The sequence below is a fragment of the Microtus ochrogaster genome, unplaced genomic scaffold, assembly GCF_000317375.1.
Source record: "Microtus ochrogaster isolate Prairie Vole_2 unplaced genomic scaffold, MicOch1.0 UNK1, whole genome shotgun sequence".
NCBI lineage: Eukaryota > Metazoa > Chordata > Mammalia > Rodentia > Cricetidae > Microtus > Microtus ochrogaster.
The window spans coordinates 5441483-5459323 of NW_004949099.1; the positions used below are offsets into that span (position 1 = coordinate 5441483).

At 51.6% G+C, this 17841-nt stretch overlaps 1 protein-coding gene across 1 annotated transcript; it reads left to right on the forward strand.

Moving 5' to 3' along the window:
* The first annotated feature begins 58 nt into the window (after positions 1–58).
* Tmem43 (transmembrane protein 43) lies at positions 59–17391 on the forward strand. Its single transcript, XM_005364886.2, has 12 exons — positions 59–308; positions 3824–3973; positions 4832–4966; positions 5346–5440; positions 6223–6272; positions 6547–6616; positions 7762–7832; positions 9021–9142; positions 9354–9428; positions 11019–11120; positions 13679–13796; positions 15550–17391. The coding sequence occupies exons 1-12, from the start codon at positions 297–299 to the stop codon at positions 15750–15752; spliced, it is 1203 nt and encodes a 400-aa protein (XP_005364943.1). The 5' UTR covers positions 59–296; the 3' UTR covers positions 15753–17391.
* The last annotated feature ends 450 nt before the right edge of the window (positions 17392–17841 follow it).

Here is a 17841-nt window from a genome sequence, read left to right on the forward strand (position 1 = left end):
CGCAGCGCGCACGCGCACTAGTGAAGCAATGGGTGTGTTGCACTTTGTGGCGAAAGTGTCCGACAGCTGACTACATTTCCCAGCAGGCCGCGAAATGCGCACGCGCAGACAACTTGCGGGGCGCCGATAACTACCCGCGGGGCGGTAACTTTTGTCCTGAGTCCAGCCAGGTCTCGGATTCCACGCTTTGTCTTGCAGCTCTGTAGCAGACAGAAGGTTACCATATTCTGCATTCCGGTCTTCAGAACAATTCCTAACAGAGCAGTGCGAGACCACGGAGGCGATCTGGGCCCACCATGGCCGCGAACGTGAGTAACTCCTGGTCTCCGGACCACACCATCATCCGGCCCGTTTCTTCCTCGGGTCCACGCTGTGTCCTTAAGCGATGCGACCCTAGTGGGTGAGGCGGCTCTGATCTCCCAGCTCTCATCCATCTGTTCACTCTCCCTCAGGCCGCGCGTTTGTAGGACGCTCTCCTCCGTCGAGTCAGCTCGTGCATGCTGCTCTTTCGACTTCTAGTTACTTTCTGGGCCCCCGGGGGTATGTCACTTTGGGACTAGAAGGGCCACGGGGAAAGAAAGTGTCCGTCGGTGGGCATATTGGCAAGGCGATTTTGCCCAGGTGGAGCTGGCCAGCAAAGGCTGCTCTGACCTCCTCGCCCTAGGGGGCGTGTACGCAGGGCTGTGGTGCCACTGTAGCTGGATGAGCCTGGCTGGATCACCAGGAGAGGGAGGCTTTTCTCTACCTCCCGGTCCCTACCGCACTTATTTGGTAAGAGACCCTGGCTGAGGATAGTCTCCCTCACATCCCCCCCCCCCCCGGTCTATGGTTTCTTCCTACTGCAACACGTCTTTAAGAACTATAGTAGTGAACGCTAACATTCATTCAAGGAGCTGAGCAGCATCACTTACTAGGGGACTGGGTGTGGGAGAAGCTGGTGACTCACCACTGCCTCTGGCGAAAGCGCCTCTGAAGCCAGTTCAGGAACACTGCCAACCCCAGGCACACCTTCTCTCCCTCCTTGGTAGAGTGTCATGCTGCCCTCCTCTGGCTCGTTCTGTCCTCTTCCCAGGCTTCTCCTCTGTCCTGCAAACCTCTTCTTGGTCTCCTACATTTCCTAAGAGACTAGAGTTTGTGTCACCCACTGCCCAGGCAGTGACTGCTTGGCACATTGTCCCGTTCTGGAAGGGGCGAAGAGCCAGAAGTTAGGAAAGCTGCACTGGAGCCAGAGGAGAAGGCAGCCTGGAGACCAGTCTAACAGGAGCAGGTGGACTCCTGCTGGCACCTATCATCAGCATCAGCATCATTGTCATCGTCGTCATCATATTTGCACTTCCCCAGCAGAAGACACCTGCTCGGGGGCTCTAAGCCAGCTTATGCTGCAGCACCAGCTTGGGAAGGTGACAAGGGCAGGCTTTGGAGTCAAGCCTAGAGGCAAATCAAGATTCTTCCACTCTTAACTTCCCAGGGTTCGCTCTCTCATGGGATCAGTTATTTTGAAGTTTTGAGGAAGATTGCTAGGTACAGAACCCTTACATGGGAGGTACTTAACTCATGAAAAAGTCACTCTTAGAGGCTTGTACAGTCAGAGACCATCTTGGGTATGTGTGTTGGGGTCTGACTTCCACACCAACAAACAGACACAATGAGATATCTATAGTAGCCATGTCTTTGTCCATCCATTTTTACATTATTTTCCTGGGAAGATTTGAACAAGCATCCATTCGGTCAGACAGGATAACCATAGACCAAAGGAACAAGCCTACCAACTCCATCTTGGTGAATCAAGGAGGTTAGTGGGTGTACTTGCAGAAGCATAGGTAACCCCAAACAGCTATATCACCAAAGTCCCATATCAACATGGGTGACCACCCCTGGAAAGCTGTGTAATGGAGTCTTGTCTCCTTTGCTCCCAATCCCCCTTCTGTTAGCCTTCTGCCTCCTGTACTCCAGCAGTACTACATACTGCTGGGGGTGGGACATAGGAGGGGAGTGGCTGGATTCTCACCTGAGGGTATAAAGACCCTCTTCCACTCTTCCAGGAAACATGCCTGATCATGTGAGGGGCTCATGTGGATAATCAAAACTGTTCTTATTTTAAGATGGCAATGGCTATGTCATGTCTAGGGGACAGAGTACCAGAACATCCATATTGTAGCTGAACCACCAGGCAGGGTAAGCAAGAAAATCTTAAGACAGTGGGTGGAGCAGAGGCATCACAACTGTCCTGTCAGATGGGTATTATTACCAGCAAGTGAGGAACCAGGACCAGAGAGGTGGAGCATGTTACCAGGCTCACACAGCAACAAAGCTGGAATTCCAACCCTGGTGTGCCAATTTCCAGGCCCAGTATATTTCTACCTATTGCTTCATTGCTTGCTGATTCTGAGCCCAGTGTGCTGGAAGTGGACTATGACATGGAGGATACATAAGTGTGCATATACACATACATATACATACACCTATATGTGCCATTTCCCATCTTACCTCTCCCCCAGAACATCCTGCCCTCCCTTCCTTCCTGGGCTTAGGAAGAGCTGGAGGAACACAGGTCTCCTTTTTCTGCTTCCACTTCTTCAATTCACATTACAGTTAAGTGATAAGGAGGGCAGAGGGATCTGCCTGGATTTGAACACTCACTCACTACTTATAAGCTATTGTTCTGGGCAGATAGCCTAAGCAGTGAGTCTTGATTTCCTCATCTGTGAAATGGAGTAGTGGTAGTCTCTTCTGCCTTGAACTAGTGTGACTGATGGTCACCTTCTTGTCTGCAGCGGTTGTTTCCACTGAGTTTCTGATGGTATCATTCTGGCTTCTGTGGGTGTCCTCAGCAGGCCTGAGGCAGCCCTGGAGAGCAGCCAGACTGGCATCAGCTATGATCACAGACTTGGACCCAAATTCATCCTCTGATCCTAGGCAGGAAGGGACCTGGCTCTCTGAGGTGCCTGCCTGGTGACCACTTTGTATCTCTGTGCCTTTCATCCACACCCACAGTCTGGGTGGCAGCCTCAGTTTCAGTGATGGAGAAATCTGATAATGTCCCTATAGTTGTAACTCCCATAGGAGCCGACGAGGCCCCAGCACTGAGCCACCACCCCAAGCACCGGAGCTTAGCCTCCACTTTACCCGTGAAGAAGTGGGGGGTCCACAGCTAGTGGGGTGGCAGAACCAGGATTCAGGCTCAGTCTCTGCATTTGGTGATAAGCATTAGACATACTTCTGACAATAGCAAGCTGGGCAAAACCTGCACCACTGACCTGTGGCTCTGGGCCTACCAGGTGTTGCCTGGGCATGTCCATCTGCCTTGTCTTTCTACCAGCCCTGCACAGCTAGGGCAGACAGTACCACTGCACACCATTGCTTCACAGTTCCCTACTGAGGGCGCCTTTTTCCTGAGGTCTGCCTCTATGCCCTCTCCTCCAGAAAGCTTGTCTTGATGCCCTAGCTGGAAGGTGCAGCCAGCACTGGGCGCGCCTCTCACTGGATTTTCATCATAGCCACTTGGTAGTTCTTAGAACTGTGACCCCACTGTCCAAAAGGCCACCTGCTACTCTTCCAGCCTCACAGAACAGCACAGTCCTCAGGAAGCCCAGCCATTACTTCTCAAATTTAGTTAAAAATAACACTTCTAGCTGCTTTGTGAAATAGCTTGTTGGTGTCTTTAGCATTTGCTTGCCTTGTGCTGAACTTATGACCCAGAAATTCTATGCCAAAGTAGAATTGTCCCTCAATGTTTGTGGGGAATAGGGTTCTTCTGGGAAGAATAATTTTGGACACCAAAATTATTTCTCAAAACTCATCAAATTTTCAATTTCCCATTCAGTATTCCAGTATCGGCAGTAGGAAAGAACATGTCAAGGTGACATCTGACCCCCAGCCAGGCTTCCTGGAGCGGCTGAGTGAGACTTCCGGTGGGATGTTCGTGGGGCTGGTGACCTTCTTGCTCTCCTTCTATTTAATTTTCACCAATGAGGTAAGGTGCAGGGCGAGGATCCAATAACTGAACACTGAAATAAAAGGCCTAGGTTTACAGGAGGGAGAGGGCTGCTGAGTTAATCAGAATTCTTTCCGCTGTGACACACCTCAGTGTAAGCCAGAGGGGCAGTGAGTCAGTTTGCACACCTGAGAACCTTCTTCAGGCATGACTGAAGCACTCAACGTCCAGGCACTCATGCTGGATTGCTGGAATTCTGCCTCTTTGTGGTGACATTTTATGTGGGGGGGGGGGGGCAGCCCCTTCCCTTGGAGCAATTTCAGTCCCCCTTCCAAGCAGCTTATCATCTGCAAGAATCGGGGAACCAGACCCATGTCTTTTTAAGTCAGTTTAGCAGAAGTTACAGCTATCTCTCAGGTTCATGGTGTAGGTCTCGGTTCTCTGAATCAACACCAGACTCAGTTTCACCTGACTACATGGCCTTGGAGGGCAGGGAAGTAATCATGAAAAGCTGGGAAAGGTGCCTGTGCCACCCTGGGTTCTCCCAGAGGCTCCAGGCACCTTTGGGTGAGGCAGATGAAGTGTGTCCGCTAAGCTGAGAGCACACCTGGTCGGCAAGTCCTGGATCACATGATTTGGACAGTGCTTCAGATTGGCCTTTGTAAACCATATGGATTGGAAGCTTGGGGAGTGGGAGGCAGAGGCAAGGGGAGACACAGAGCTGTTTCCAACTTTGGACAGTCTGAGATTGGTGGGGTCTGCCCGGGTTCTAGTCTTGAGTCCCCAGTTGCTAGACCTCAACAGCTCTGCTTGCTGAGGCCCATCCCTCTCTGTACCCACAGCAAGGTGTCAAGCAGCACCTGAGCTGTTGAAATCCCTTCTTCTGCCCTCTGACAGGGTCGTGCACTGAAGACAGCCACCTTACTTGCAGAGGGCCTGTCACTTGTGGTGTCCCCAGACAGCATCCACAGTGTAGCTCCGGAGAATGAAGGGAGGCTGGTGCACATCATCGGGTCCCTGCGGACATCCAAGGTAGGCTGGGGATTGGGTGGCAGCTGCCGACTGCAGTAGCTCAGAGTTGGACCTCAGATCCACATGGGTGTGATTGTGGCCTCTGTGACTCTGTGGTCAAGTCATTTCTCGGTCCCATTGTCCCCTATGCTAATGACAACAGTCTCACAGTCATGTGATAACAACAGCTCAAATGACAGTTTGCACACAGTATGATGATTGGAGCTGGGCTGTTGTCTGAGCTCAGGGTCATGGGTGTTGTGCTGAGAGCTGAGGCTGGCAGCTTTGTGCTGGTCTCCATCTTCACTTCCAGTCCTGCCCGTCTTTATCCCTCTTGTAGTTGGGCTCCTCTGGACTGCCATACATCTGACCTTTACACTTTGTTTGATTCTCTTTGAAGCTCTTGTCTGACCCAAACTACGGGGTCCATCTTCCAGCTGTGAAACTGCGGCGGCATGTGGAGATGTACCAGTGGGTGGAGACAGAAGAGTCCAGGTGAGGAACCAGGCATTGAGGAAGTGGAGAGCATGAGGGTGTGAGGGGCTCAGTGCTAAGATAAAGGGCGGTGCTTTTATGAAGAGGCCATTTAACCAAGTTCAAAGTGTAGGGTCTGCTTATCAGAAAAGTGTCAGACCCCAGCATTGGTGCATGGCGACCTTTTATTTGGAGGTGACAACAGTCTAGCGCAGAGTGGGCCAAAGCAGAAAGGGAGCTGCTCAGCTTACTTACCTGGACATTCTAGGATGCACTGCCCAAGGCATGACAGTCCAGGCTCAAATGATGTCACTAGGAATTAGTGTGGCCTTCCACTGCCAGTTCCTGCTCAGCTTTTCCTGCACTGGGTCATCCTCTCATAGAGGGCACAGGCCACTTCTCAGTTAACTCACGGCCTGGTCACCTAGAGCCAGAACCAGACTCGGCCCCACCTGAACTACATGGCCTGTGAGGGGAAGGGAGTAATCAAGGAATACTCGAGAACATTCCCCTGCCACCCTAGGTTCTCCCAGAGGCTGCAGCTGGATATCTCTTTGAGCCCAAAGATAGACATCTTTGGGCGAGCCAGCTGGAGTCTGTAGCTAAGCTGAGAAACCATGTCCCTCCAGGCAGGCCTTCTAGAGATGGTGCCTGCTCCATGGTGGCTGGGGACTGTCTGTTCCTGAGCCCAGCAGGCTTCTACTCCCTGTGGGGAGCTGGACCATGAGGCCAATTCAGACACTTAGAGAGCAGATGGCCTCAGGTGCCTGAGCTGACTTCTGCTGTCTGTGCTTTTTCTGCAGTGAGTACACAGAGAACGGCCAGGTGAAGAAGGAGACCAAGTACTCCTACAGTGAGTCCCGGACCCTCCAAGCCCCTGCACATCCCCAGGACATGTGACTGCCACCCTAGCCCAGGCTGGCGGTGGTGGGCACCACAGTGGGGCTGTGGGCAGGTGTGGAAAGCCTCAGCACCAGGCAAAGTTCCTGAGTGCCAGTCCTCAGGGTCCTGCATGCCCACCATCCAGGGAGTCCTAAGCAGCTACCCTGGTCCCCAAGGGTCATGGTAAGAGGATGCTGAGACCACTCTTAGCTGGTCTGAATTGCCCCTTCTTTCTCTTCATGCAGATACGGAGTGGAGGTCAGAAATTGTCAACAGCAAAAACTTTGACCGAGAGATTGGCCACAAAAACCCCAGGTGAGAGCTTGGCTTGGGCCCACCCAAGTCCAGTCTTGTTTATCCTTGCAGGCTCCAGCCTCAGTTTCTAATTTGAGTGATGGGTTGACAAACACACAAGATGAAGTTTTAACACCAAGCTCTGTGTTGGCATCAGGCGCACAGATGAAGACCTGGTCTTTGCTGACCCTCAAGTTAGCTCTGGCCTGGTGAAGGACTGAGAGAATTCTCTGTGTCACAAAGTCCCTTGTTACTGTTAGCCAGGTTGGGGGCTCTAGGGGCAGTGTTAGGATTCCTCAGGGGGAAATCACTCTGTGGTATGGGTGAGGATGATGAAGTAGCACTTGGGCATGGCTAGATCATTTGAAGCCATGGTCCAAGTTGAGCCAGGAAGATGGAGACTGCCCAGGCTGGAAGTGGTATGTGGTCCAGAAAGGCTCCATTTTATGGCTAATTGTAGCAGGTTTCTCGGACCGCCAGCCCCCAAATCATGACCCAGAGACTTAGTTATGAATGTTCAACCTTATCTTGTGCTTGTCCCACTAGCTCTTATAACTTAATTTAACCTGTTTCTCTTCTATGTTTTACCTTTCTTTCATTCTCTCGGTCCTACTTGCACTACTTCCTCTGTGTCTGGTTGGCTAGCAGCCTCTCTCCTCTCTTCCTCTCCCCCACCTCCATCCCTCTCCTGCCTAACTATTGGCTGTTCAGCTTTTTATTAGACCAGTCAAGCGTCTTAGGCAGGCAAGGTAAAAACAGCAACACATCTTTACATAATTAAACAAAGGCAGCATAAACAAATGTAACACACCTTTACATAGTGAAAGTAGTATTCTACAACATAAGCAAATATAGCACATCTTTACCTAGTTAGAGTAGTATTCCACAACATAAGCAAATATAACACATCTTTACCTAGTTAGAGTAATATTCCACAACAGCTAATAGGCTGGGACAGGTTAGGTAAGAGGGTATGCAGCTCTGGGTGATGAGACAGAGCGGGGGTGTTTCCCAGAGAGGGAAACAGGAGCCCTGGCGTCATGTGCCTAGACTTGCAGGATCCCCTTCCTGGGTAGGGACTGTCCCCAGCACACTACAACCCAAAGGTGACCAGACAGCTCCCACCCTGGTGCCCCATTATTGACTGTCCTCCCTCTCTCCTGCAGTGCCATGGCAGTGGAGTCTTTCACAGCAACAGCCCCCTTTGTCCAAATTGGCAGGTTTTTTCTCTCAGCAGGTGAGTCTCGGGCCTTTGTAGAGGTGCCCACTCAAAGGCCTTTCTATCCCCTTGGCCTCTTCTAGGTCTGGGGCCCTAGTATTAAGCAGACCCACAGCTTATGGTAGTCGGTATCAGGGTCCAGCTGGCCCCCATCTCAGAATTATACTCTGGACTGGGATAATTCCAGAGTGAGGTGAGCCCTCAAGAGTAGAACCCCCACTCTTGGCAGTTCCTCTGAAGCCTGAATTGTTCTAGAAATTACCCCAGGTGCTACACCCTTTGGACACTTCTGTGCATGTCTTTTCTGAGCAGACATTGCACCAGAGACCTGCCTCAGGCAGCCCTCCCTCCCTCTGACCTCTGGTTCCACTTCTGAGCCCTGCCAGGCATCTAGCTCTCCCACAAGGAGGTGCATCAGAGCCTCCTCTGTAACTTGAGGAGAAACCCTAAAGATTTAAGGTAGCACCACGAGTCATATAATGCTTGGGTTCCCTGGGCCTATCCTGGGAAGGTAACAGAGGAGGTGCTTGAGACCCAGATAGGCAGTCTTAGCCTGGCTGTCCCAGTAGCTCTGCCACTCAGCTGATGCCTGTGGTGGAGGGAGGTCTGGCCTAGATGTGGGTGAGAGTGTGTTCTGAGGAGAGATGGCAGAAAGCAAAGCCACTCTTACAGCTGGGACTAGGCTGACTTAGCAGGACAGGGCATGGAAAAGCCTTCCTGGAAGAGTTAGTGAGTGAGTTGGGCACAGGGCAGTTCTGGAGATAGAGTTGGGAAAGGAGGCATTGCAGCTGGCGTGGTGGCACATGCCTATCACCCTGGCACTCAGGGAGCCAAGATAGGATTAACAAGTTTGAGACTGATTTGGGCTTCATAGTGAAACCCTGTCATGGAACAAAAAAGAAACCGTGTATGACAGTCATCCCATGTATGGCCTTGTCATCCCAGCACTTGAAGAGCAAGGCAGTAAAATCCAGAGGTCAAGGTCACCTTTAGCTCTTAGTGAGTTTGAGGCCACAATGGGCTATATAAGACCCACTACTTTAAAAAGAAATCTACTGCATTTGGGAGAAAGGCAAAAAGCCTGAGGGCATAGGCTGGTACTGGCCTTGCTGTCTGAGAGCACCAAGGACAGCGTGTCAGGTTACAGGTTAGCAGAGCAGGGTTCTCAGGGGAGGCCATGGTTTCTGAGCATTCCGCTTTCCTCAGGCCTCATTGACAAGATTGACAACTTCAAGCCCCTGAGCCTATCCAAGCTGGAGGACCCCCACGTGGACATCATTCGCCGAGGAGACTTCTTCTACCACAGTGAAAACCCTAAGTACCCGGAGGTACGTGGACATGAGGGCTGCTCACATAGCAGAGGACAAGGCTTTTGAGTAGCACTGAGAGTGTGTGCAACAGCTGAACCCACGCTGCACTTGGCCATGGAGACTGGAGATGGGCAGGCCTCCTAGGGAACGGGCCAGTCTCGGTGAAAGAGTGAAAACAGCCAGGTGTTGGATCACCATTCACTCTCTCCCTCTTCTCTTTCACCCTCAGGTTGGTGATGTCCGCGTCTCCTTTTCTTATGCAGGACTGAGCAGTGATGACCCTAACCTGGGCCCAGCTCATGTGGTAATCTGCTTCCCTGGGGCTGCCCCCAGTCATGATTCCCTGGGTCCTAATTGTGTTGCTTCTCATTTGCACAAGCAGCAGGCATGGTCTTAGGCAGTTTCAGAGGTCTGTGTTTTCCACAGTGACTCCTGGACCCCAGGCTGGGAGCCACAGTCCTAGTGGTGCTTGTCCAATTATAGCAGCCCCTTCTCCCAGCCACAGTACGTGGTCTTGGTTCTTTATAGTACACTATCAGAATGCCACCCCAGAGCCTGACCTTGGAGGCAGATAGAAGACTCTTAGGGCTCAGGAAGCCATGGTGGAGCAAGCATAGATGATCCATGCCTGGTCTGGTTGCTTGGTGTGCATATGCGTTGTCATTCATCTGGAGTCCACTGTGACCACCGGTCCTATTCATAGTAGCTCTCGGTCTAGAAGGACAGCAGGACCTTTCCCTGCTGGAGACCTGCTTCTGCAGGGTTCAGGTCCAAAGAGGATATGTGGAGGCTGGGGGTGGGGGACAGACACCATCTGAAGGTGAATCAGGATGGCTGCCAGCAGTGTTTACTGAAAAAAATACACGTTTTATTCTCTGTAGTTGTACGGAACACAAAATGGAGAAAGGGGGCTTGTGAGTTGGGGTGTGACTTGAGATAAGAGGTTGAGGAATCTAGCATTGACCTTGACAATAGGGCCACAAGTTCCTCTTGCGAGTGACCAGAAGAGTAACTTCCTTTGTAGCAAGCTCCTGAGGGAATGGGGACCCCTATCCAAATGTCTGACCTTGGGAAAAGGACTTCTGGGACTAGACACTCCCACTAAATTTAAGAGCAATTTTCATTCCTCAAGGGGATAGGCACTGAGCTGTTTCCTATTTGTGTCCCTTTGTGTCTTAGTCTTACTCTATGGGTGTTCCCCTCATAGGCTCCCCAAAGGGAAGTCCTGCTGTCTTACTCTTTTCCCATTGTACCATACCATTCTGATTTCTCTACACTTACTAACTGAACTCTTGCCCCTAACGGCCTCAGGTTCTGGAGCAGAATTGTAGGCATTCATCCTTGGGGTCAGGCGTGTAGTAAATCTCTAACATTTCTGCACTTGGTGAAATTAGGAGGGCACAATGGGATTCCTGGTTCCAAGATGGTGGGGATTTTATTTTCCAAAGAATTATTTTGTTTAGAGAGGCTACCATTGTGCACGTTTTCATTCTTTACTGAAGCCCGCGCAAAATTTCCCAAAGGGAAAGGCATTGATAGTGAGAATCATTAAAAATGAGACTAAAACAGTGCTGGAGAAGTGCGGTCTGCCATGGCGAAGAAATGCTGGGACTTTGTCAAGCAGCAATGTCACCATGTGGTCCACGCCATCTCCCTGTGTAGGTCTGCCCCAACCCCTGCTCTGCCCCAACGTGGGCTTTGTACTGAGTACCTCCCTAGAGCTTGGACTGAAGCAGCTTGGCCAGAGCACCAGGCGCTGTACCCCATAGAAGGAGAGAAGCCCCAGGTCTCCTCACCTCCTGACTGGTGTAGAGTCTGAGGGGTGGGCTGTGGATCTCACCCTGTGCCTCTGTCCCTCGCTCCACTCAGCTCTAATAATGACTTTCCTGATCAGGTTACTGTGATTGCCCGGCAGCGAGGTGACCAGCTAACCCCATACTCCACCAAGTCTGGGGACACCTTGCTGCTCCTGCACCATGGAGACTTCTCAGCTGAGGTGAGTTGCTGCTGCCCTGCCTTTATGTTGGGGCCAGGCACATCCTGCCCTTCTCGGTGCTATTTAAGAAGCCCCACCACTAGCGGTCTGGCCAATGCAGGATGAAGAAAAGGAAATAGGACAGCAGCCTCCTGTGAGCGAGGCACTGAGGACTGACTGCCCTGACACTGCCCTCTCAGGCTGTCAGTCTTGTGGGAGGAGAATAGTGAGACCAGGGTAGGAGTGTGAGCAGCCATGCCCCAGCACGATGGGTTTCTAATAGACAGTTTCTGTGGCCAGGGCCTCTGACAAGTCATTTTTGTGCAGGCCCTCAAAATGAACAGGCCCACCCTAGAATAATCAAGTCAGGCGGGAAAGAGCTCACTTGCCAGTGGGTACCAGGAGAAGAGGGGACAGTGGCTGCAAGGTTGCCATAAGGCAGAGGCCACTGTCAGGTGCCTCTTCTTCCTTCAGGGGCATCAGTGAAGGGTTTGGAGCTGCAGTATCAGCGCCATGTGAGTGAGGTGATACCCACACACAGGTCCCAAAGTCCCCTGGGTGTGCCTTTCCCAGTACTGAGAAGGAGGAATGCACCTTTAGAATAGAGCATTGTCAATTCCAGCTCTTGCTTGTAAACCCAGTGGGTCCCTGCTGGGGCCTCCCTGTGTGTCTTAAGCAGATCTGTGGGTTTCAATCCAGAACCAGCCAGAAAAGGCCAAGGGTGCAGCTGGCCTCAGAGCATAGCTGTGGCCCTTCTGCTGCTATTACTGCGTCCTCAGCTGCCCTCTTCCAGCCACCACCAGTGGGTCATAGTGTTTGGACCCCACCTACTCCTTTACCTGGCCAAGATAGGGTGTGTCCGATCTGTTGTTGGGGAGCCTAGTTACCAGGCTCAGGGTGGGGCTGCCACCTCCCAGCCTGGGCTATGAGTCATCCTAGGAACCGCTCTAAAATTAGGAAGCCCTTTTCTTTCTCTCAGGGCTTTGCCCAACCCCTGGTTTCCAGCCTTCTCAGGCAGTCTCAGGTGTCTGGAGGACTCCAGAGGGTGGTGGGTGAGATGTGTGGCGGAGGAGGCCCGGGAGGAAAGGTTTGGCTAGACAGGCAAGCAGGCAGCCACACAGCGCTGAGAAGAAAGCTGGGCTCCAAAGTCAGGACGCGGGGACTCCAGGGTCTGAAGAGTTCAGGGGCCCAGACCCTGGCATGACTCAGCTCCTGCCTAGTTCTGGCTCTGCCTCTCACCAGCCACAGACCTTGAACAAGTCTTACCCTCCCTGAGCCTGTTTCCTCTTCTGTTGTAATGAAACATTTTAGAAAACACCACCATTGTTATCACCATCTCGTGTGGTGGCTGTTCACGTGGTCCACACCTGCTCACTAAACACAGGCATATCAGAACGGCTTTCCTGTTAACTATCTATGGTGAAGCCGTGGGGTTGTGCCACAACCTCACCGAGCCTCAGCTTCCTGTCTCAGTAAAACAGAAGATTCTGATTAAGTTATTTTAAGTCAGATCAGTGTACTTGTAAACCACAGGACAGTGGCAGCTAAATCCGGAGACAGGTGTCCATCTTTGTGTGTTAGAGACTGGACAAGAGTACTGTTCAGTCAGAGCCTGGGAAAGGCTCTCAGGGAAACCGCATCTTAGCCAAGACTGCAAGAAAGTGCAGAGCTGCTGGGCAACTGTGGGCAGACAGTCTGCACACGACAGCACACTTGACCTGGGCTCCCCATAGGTGGGCAGACAGTCTGCACACGACAGCACACTTGACCTGGGCTCCCCATAGGTGGCCAAGGCCCAGGTGGAGGGTCAGAGCTGGTTGGGGTCATAGCAGTTGCTGTGCAAGGAAGAAGGGAGGCCAGCAAATCGCGGGCTAATGTAAGAACCCCGTGAGGAACAGTGATGGAGTGGATCACCGTAAACAGCTGGCAGAACTTGTATGGTGAGGGGCAAACAGACCACACCTGACCCTGATTTCGACTTGTGCAGGTGGGCGGGCTGTGGGATCCTGTGCTGCCATGGAGAAGACAGACTCAGGCTGGGGTGGGGCTGAGTCAGTGCTCAGCATGCCAGGAGGCTGGGACAATGTGTAGGAGGGAGTGTAGCCCTAAAGCAGTGCTGGGCATGTAGTGTTATGTTTGAGTACAGGCACATGGGATATGGGGTGCACTGGGTCCTGGGCAGAGTAGGCTAAGCAGACAGAATAGCAGCATTTACAGGCTAGAAGGAAAACCAGGAACAGCAATGGGGTACAAAGGTGCAGCCTACAGAGTAGGAGGGAACAGTCGGAGTCAGGGGGCCTGAAACTGCAAGCAGTGTCCTGGGGTTGCGGGCTAATGCTTCACCCAAGACCAGCGTGTGCTTTAAACTGTCCACCCATATGGACAGCTGCAGTGGGAAGGATGGCGAGACCATGTACTAAGGCCATAGATCTCTTATTCATATTCTCGAGCCAGACAGGCTTAGACATGAGATTTGCCCATCTCCCTGTGCTCTGTAAGGAACAATGCGCCGCCCCCAGGACCCACACTTTTGGTTGGTGACTCTGTGGATCCTGACACCATGCCACCTTGTTGTACAGGAGGTGTTTCGTAGAGAACAGAAGAGCAATTCCATGAAGACGTGGGGCCTGCGGGCGGCTGGCTGGATGGCCATGTTTATGGGCCTCAACCTCATGACTCGGATCCTCTACACCCTGGGTAAGTGGGAAAGGTGCAGGAGCCATCCTTTCCTCTTGAGGTCCTGTGTTCACCACACTGCATTGGTCAGCCTTTCAGCTGGGATCCTTGAGAAGGACACCAAACATCTGGCCTGGCTCTGTGTCATGTCTGTCCATCCATCCTTTCCCCCGCCCCCCATGGTAGCTTTAAGATGAATAGCAGAGAAAGGCAAGGCAGGTGTGATGGGCAGGGATGTTCACACCTACTAAGGGATGGGAGGCTGGTCCAGTTTGGGCTGCTCTGCTCATCCCTTATTCCATGACTGGACAGTTATGGGAAGGAGGCTTGCCAGCCTATGCTGTGAACTGGGTCTGCACCTGAAATCCCTCAAGTCAGAGTCATGGGTACCCCTCCCTGGCCTTCCTTTTCTTGCCCCTGCTTAGGAGTTTCCTGTATGGAAACATCCTCCAGAGCCAGGCCAGGTTTGCAGCAGCTAGCACATCTGGAGCCTGGGGAGGGGCTGCTCACTTGCCCTAAGTCTGGCATAAGAGAGTCCAAGTTTAAGTGTTGGTGCCCAAGACATGAAGTGTGCTGCAGCGCACAACACCTGTCTGCACTCTATGCGCTACCATACAGTTCGTGAGCTTGGGGCAAGGGTCTGGAGATTGAAACACACAAAGACACACAGACAGAGACAGATAACGGACCTCTAGTCACTGGTAAGAAGCCCTTTATTCAATAGCACCACGGAGGCTTATAGACCCAACAGTCACGTGGGCCAACAGGTGAAAACCTTATCCTCTGATCCTCAAGGCAAGGCAACACGTGCTCGTGAAGTAGAGCTGGTAAACAACTTTGACACAGCTTTCAGTAACTCAGATCAGAAGGAAAGTAAAGATCGCTAGCAGGGAAGAACAGCTGGAGGCCAGGACTCCAAATGGTCCCAAGAGTGTGCCAGACTGACACTCAGCAGAATGAGAGCCTGCTCAGGGAGACTCAATAGCAAGGTCTCTGCCCCAGTGTGTCCTCGTCCAGCCTTCTTGTGGTGCCAGCAGAAGCCCTTCCCCGACGTAGGTCTACGGACTGGGGAGAGGTGTGACTGGAGCACATCCCAGATTGGCAGCAAGTATTGGGGATGAGGGAGATTTCCTCATTTACAGACAGAGAACTAAAGTCATTCCCTTAGACTTTCCCTAGACAGCTGAGCTATGCTCATAAATACCAGCCACATTGTGGGCATGTCAAAGAATGATCAGAATTGATACAGAATTATGTTGACCATGCAACTGAGGACAGGTCAGGCCCTCTGAGTCTCAGTCCCCACCATGTTTGAGAAGCCCTGTCTGTGATCCTGGTTCTTCCATTGAAGGCATGCTGGCAGGTAGGGCAGATGTAGTGTGGAGGGATAAGGGGAGCCGTGGCAGGGCCTATGTAGTCCTCTCTGTCCATCAGTCAAGGTGGCCTGCTGAGCGCCAGGCGCTTCCTCTGCAGGCTTGGCACAGCGGCTCAGAGCTCAAGCTCTGAGCAATGTAGAGTATCAGCATTGGCTCTGCGGGAGAGAGGGTGCTATGGGTCTTTTTGGTTGCTTCAACATGGACTTTGAAGGGCCGAGGCGCCCACTCTTGGGAATGGGCTGAGCGGGAATACAGCTGTGGATGTCAGCTTGCTGAGCTTCACCTCACCTGGATGTCCACCTTGTTGATCCTTTCCTCCCTTGAATGGCTGAGGGGAGCCGTCTAGGGCATGGGAGCACAGTATACTCAAGGACTCATGACCTTCTCTTTCCCTACAGTGGACTGGTTTCCTGTCTTCCGAGACCTGGTCAATATTGGCCTGAAAGCCTTTGCCTTCTGTGTAGCCACCTCACTGACCTTGCTGACTGTGGCTGCTGGCTGGCTCTTCTATCGACCACTGTGGGCTGCTCTAATCGGCAGCCTGGCCCTGGTACCAATAATCATTGCACGGACCCGGGTGCCAGCTAAAAAGCTGGAGTGAAGCCTCAGGGGCCAGGTCCTGTCACCTCTGTCCAGCTCCAGCTGAAACAGGCGTCTCCACACCCCATTCTTCAAGGGGCCAGTGTCTAACCTGCAGTAGGGTTTGGTGTTCACCAGCTCACATCTTCTTCGTCCCACTTCTTGCCAAAATGCAGCTTTGGTGGGCAGAAGCACCCCGAGGATGGTGACCCAGCGAGTACTGTCCTGCTTAATGCCTTCCCCTCTCAGGGTTTTATTCCATTCAGCTGTCAGCTGACCTGCTGGTGAAGGACTCAGCCTTCTCACTGCCTGTCCCTCGTCACTGAAACTAAGTGCCAGGACTGCCACAACCTCCGGCTACAACTGAAACCCCAGAATGCAGCCATCACCCACTCCTGACCACATCTCATCAGTAGGACACACCATACCCAGGCCTGGAGAAGAAAGTGTACCCTAAACCAAGCCTCTGGGTAGACCCTGATGTGGCCTAAAGAAACACCGAAGTTCTATCTTGTCCCAAAGGTCACTGTCACTGTGGCTGGACAGTGTTTTGGTATAAGCCCTGACCTCTGGTTCTGTTACTCCACTTCACGTGTTCTTTCTATCCCAAGAAAGAGCTGAGACTTGAAAACACACACCCACCCACCCACCCACACACACCTATGAATGGCTCCCACTTGACAGTTGCTGTCACTGAGATTAACTCTACAGGACTGGTGTTTAAGTGGGTGTGGCTTGACTGGTTTTAGTTCCCAAGGCCACAAGGAAGCTTTAACTTTGTGCTGCTTCTGAATCAGTGTTAGCAGATTTGTTCTTGCTAGCTGGGGTCTGTGGAGGAAGCCCCCCTTTGTCCTCTGCAATCACAGATATCCTGCTCACATGAAGGCGATTTTGAGTTGTAGTCAGTGTTACAGGAAAAGGCTGAGGCTTTCCTACTAAGAGGGCTCATTCACTGTGACCTCCAGCCAACTGAGGCCAAGAATCAGAACCAAGGCTTGCTGGAGGAAACCCTAGCAGCCTGGCCCAGCCTTTTTCCTAGGAATGCTTTTGACCTTGACACTCCAGCCTCAAATAGTTGCAGCACTGTGGTTCTTTTTGCATTTAATGCCTATCGCTTTCCTCATCCCAAATAAAATTCACCCATACCAAAGGACAGAATTAATTTCTAAGTCTCCTCTTTACTATTACACCTTTGAAGGATACTTGATTTATCCTGTATCTCAATCCTATTTGCAAACTGCCCTAGCGGTTGCTGTAGCCAAAAGTGTTTGGTAGCTAAGATGTCAGAACCCCTGACCCTAGTAATATCTAACAATCCCTCTCATGTGGTATCTGTGCTTTCAGCTGGGGTTCTTGGTAAAAGTGCAGCCAGAGATGCCTTGCTGGGTTTAGGATGGAAACAATAGTCACTATTTAGTGCATGCTGATGCAGTCTCTCTCATCTAAACTCCAAAAGATGGTTTGGGAAAACATGGCACAATCAGTGATCGCTAAATATGCAATCCTCGGGATTCCGCCTGTAACTTTCCTTATATGGGTTTTTTTCTGCTAGCTTAAAGGTGGTAAGAGCAAATTATGGAAGAATAATTTGATGTCTTTGAAAAACTGAGGTTTGTATTCTTTGTATTAAAATTTGAAATAAATTTCTACCTGTCTTGGTATAGGATCTTGCCAGGAGTCTGTTTTGGGGGGAGATTTTGTTGTTTCGTTCTTTAAAGAAAAACAGCCATTAGACTCATTTCAACCGATCAGCTATTCATTGCTGCAGGTGGTTTCAGTTCTCTCAAAAGAGCAGCTCAGTATTCCTTCTTTAAGCCTACTCTGTCTTGGCTTTATTTAAAGGAAATGACTCATGCTTCACCAACTTTGAGAATGTGCTAGAAGCAGCACTGGGTTTGAGTGTCACAGATCAAGTCTGCCCTACTGGCTCATGGTGTTGTATCTGTAAAATGGGGACAGAGCCTGTCACCATACACGGCTGTAATGAGTGAACAGGCTGAAGCCCAAGCGCCAAGTACACGGCACCTCTTGTTTCCTCCTGTCCGAGGCACTGCCATGCTGTTACCTAGCAGGCAAACTTTCCAAACCTAGCGTGGCACTGCCATCCCGCC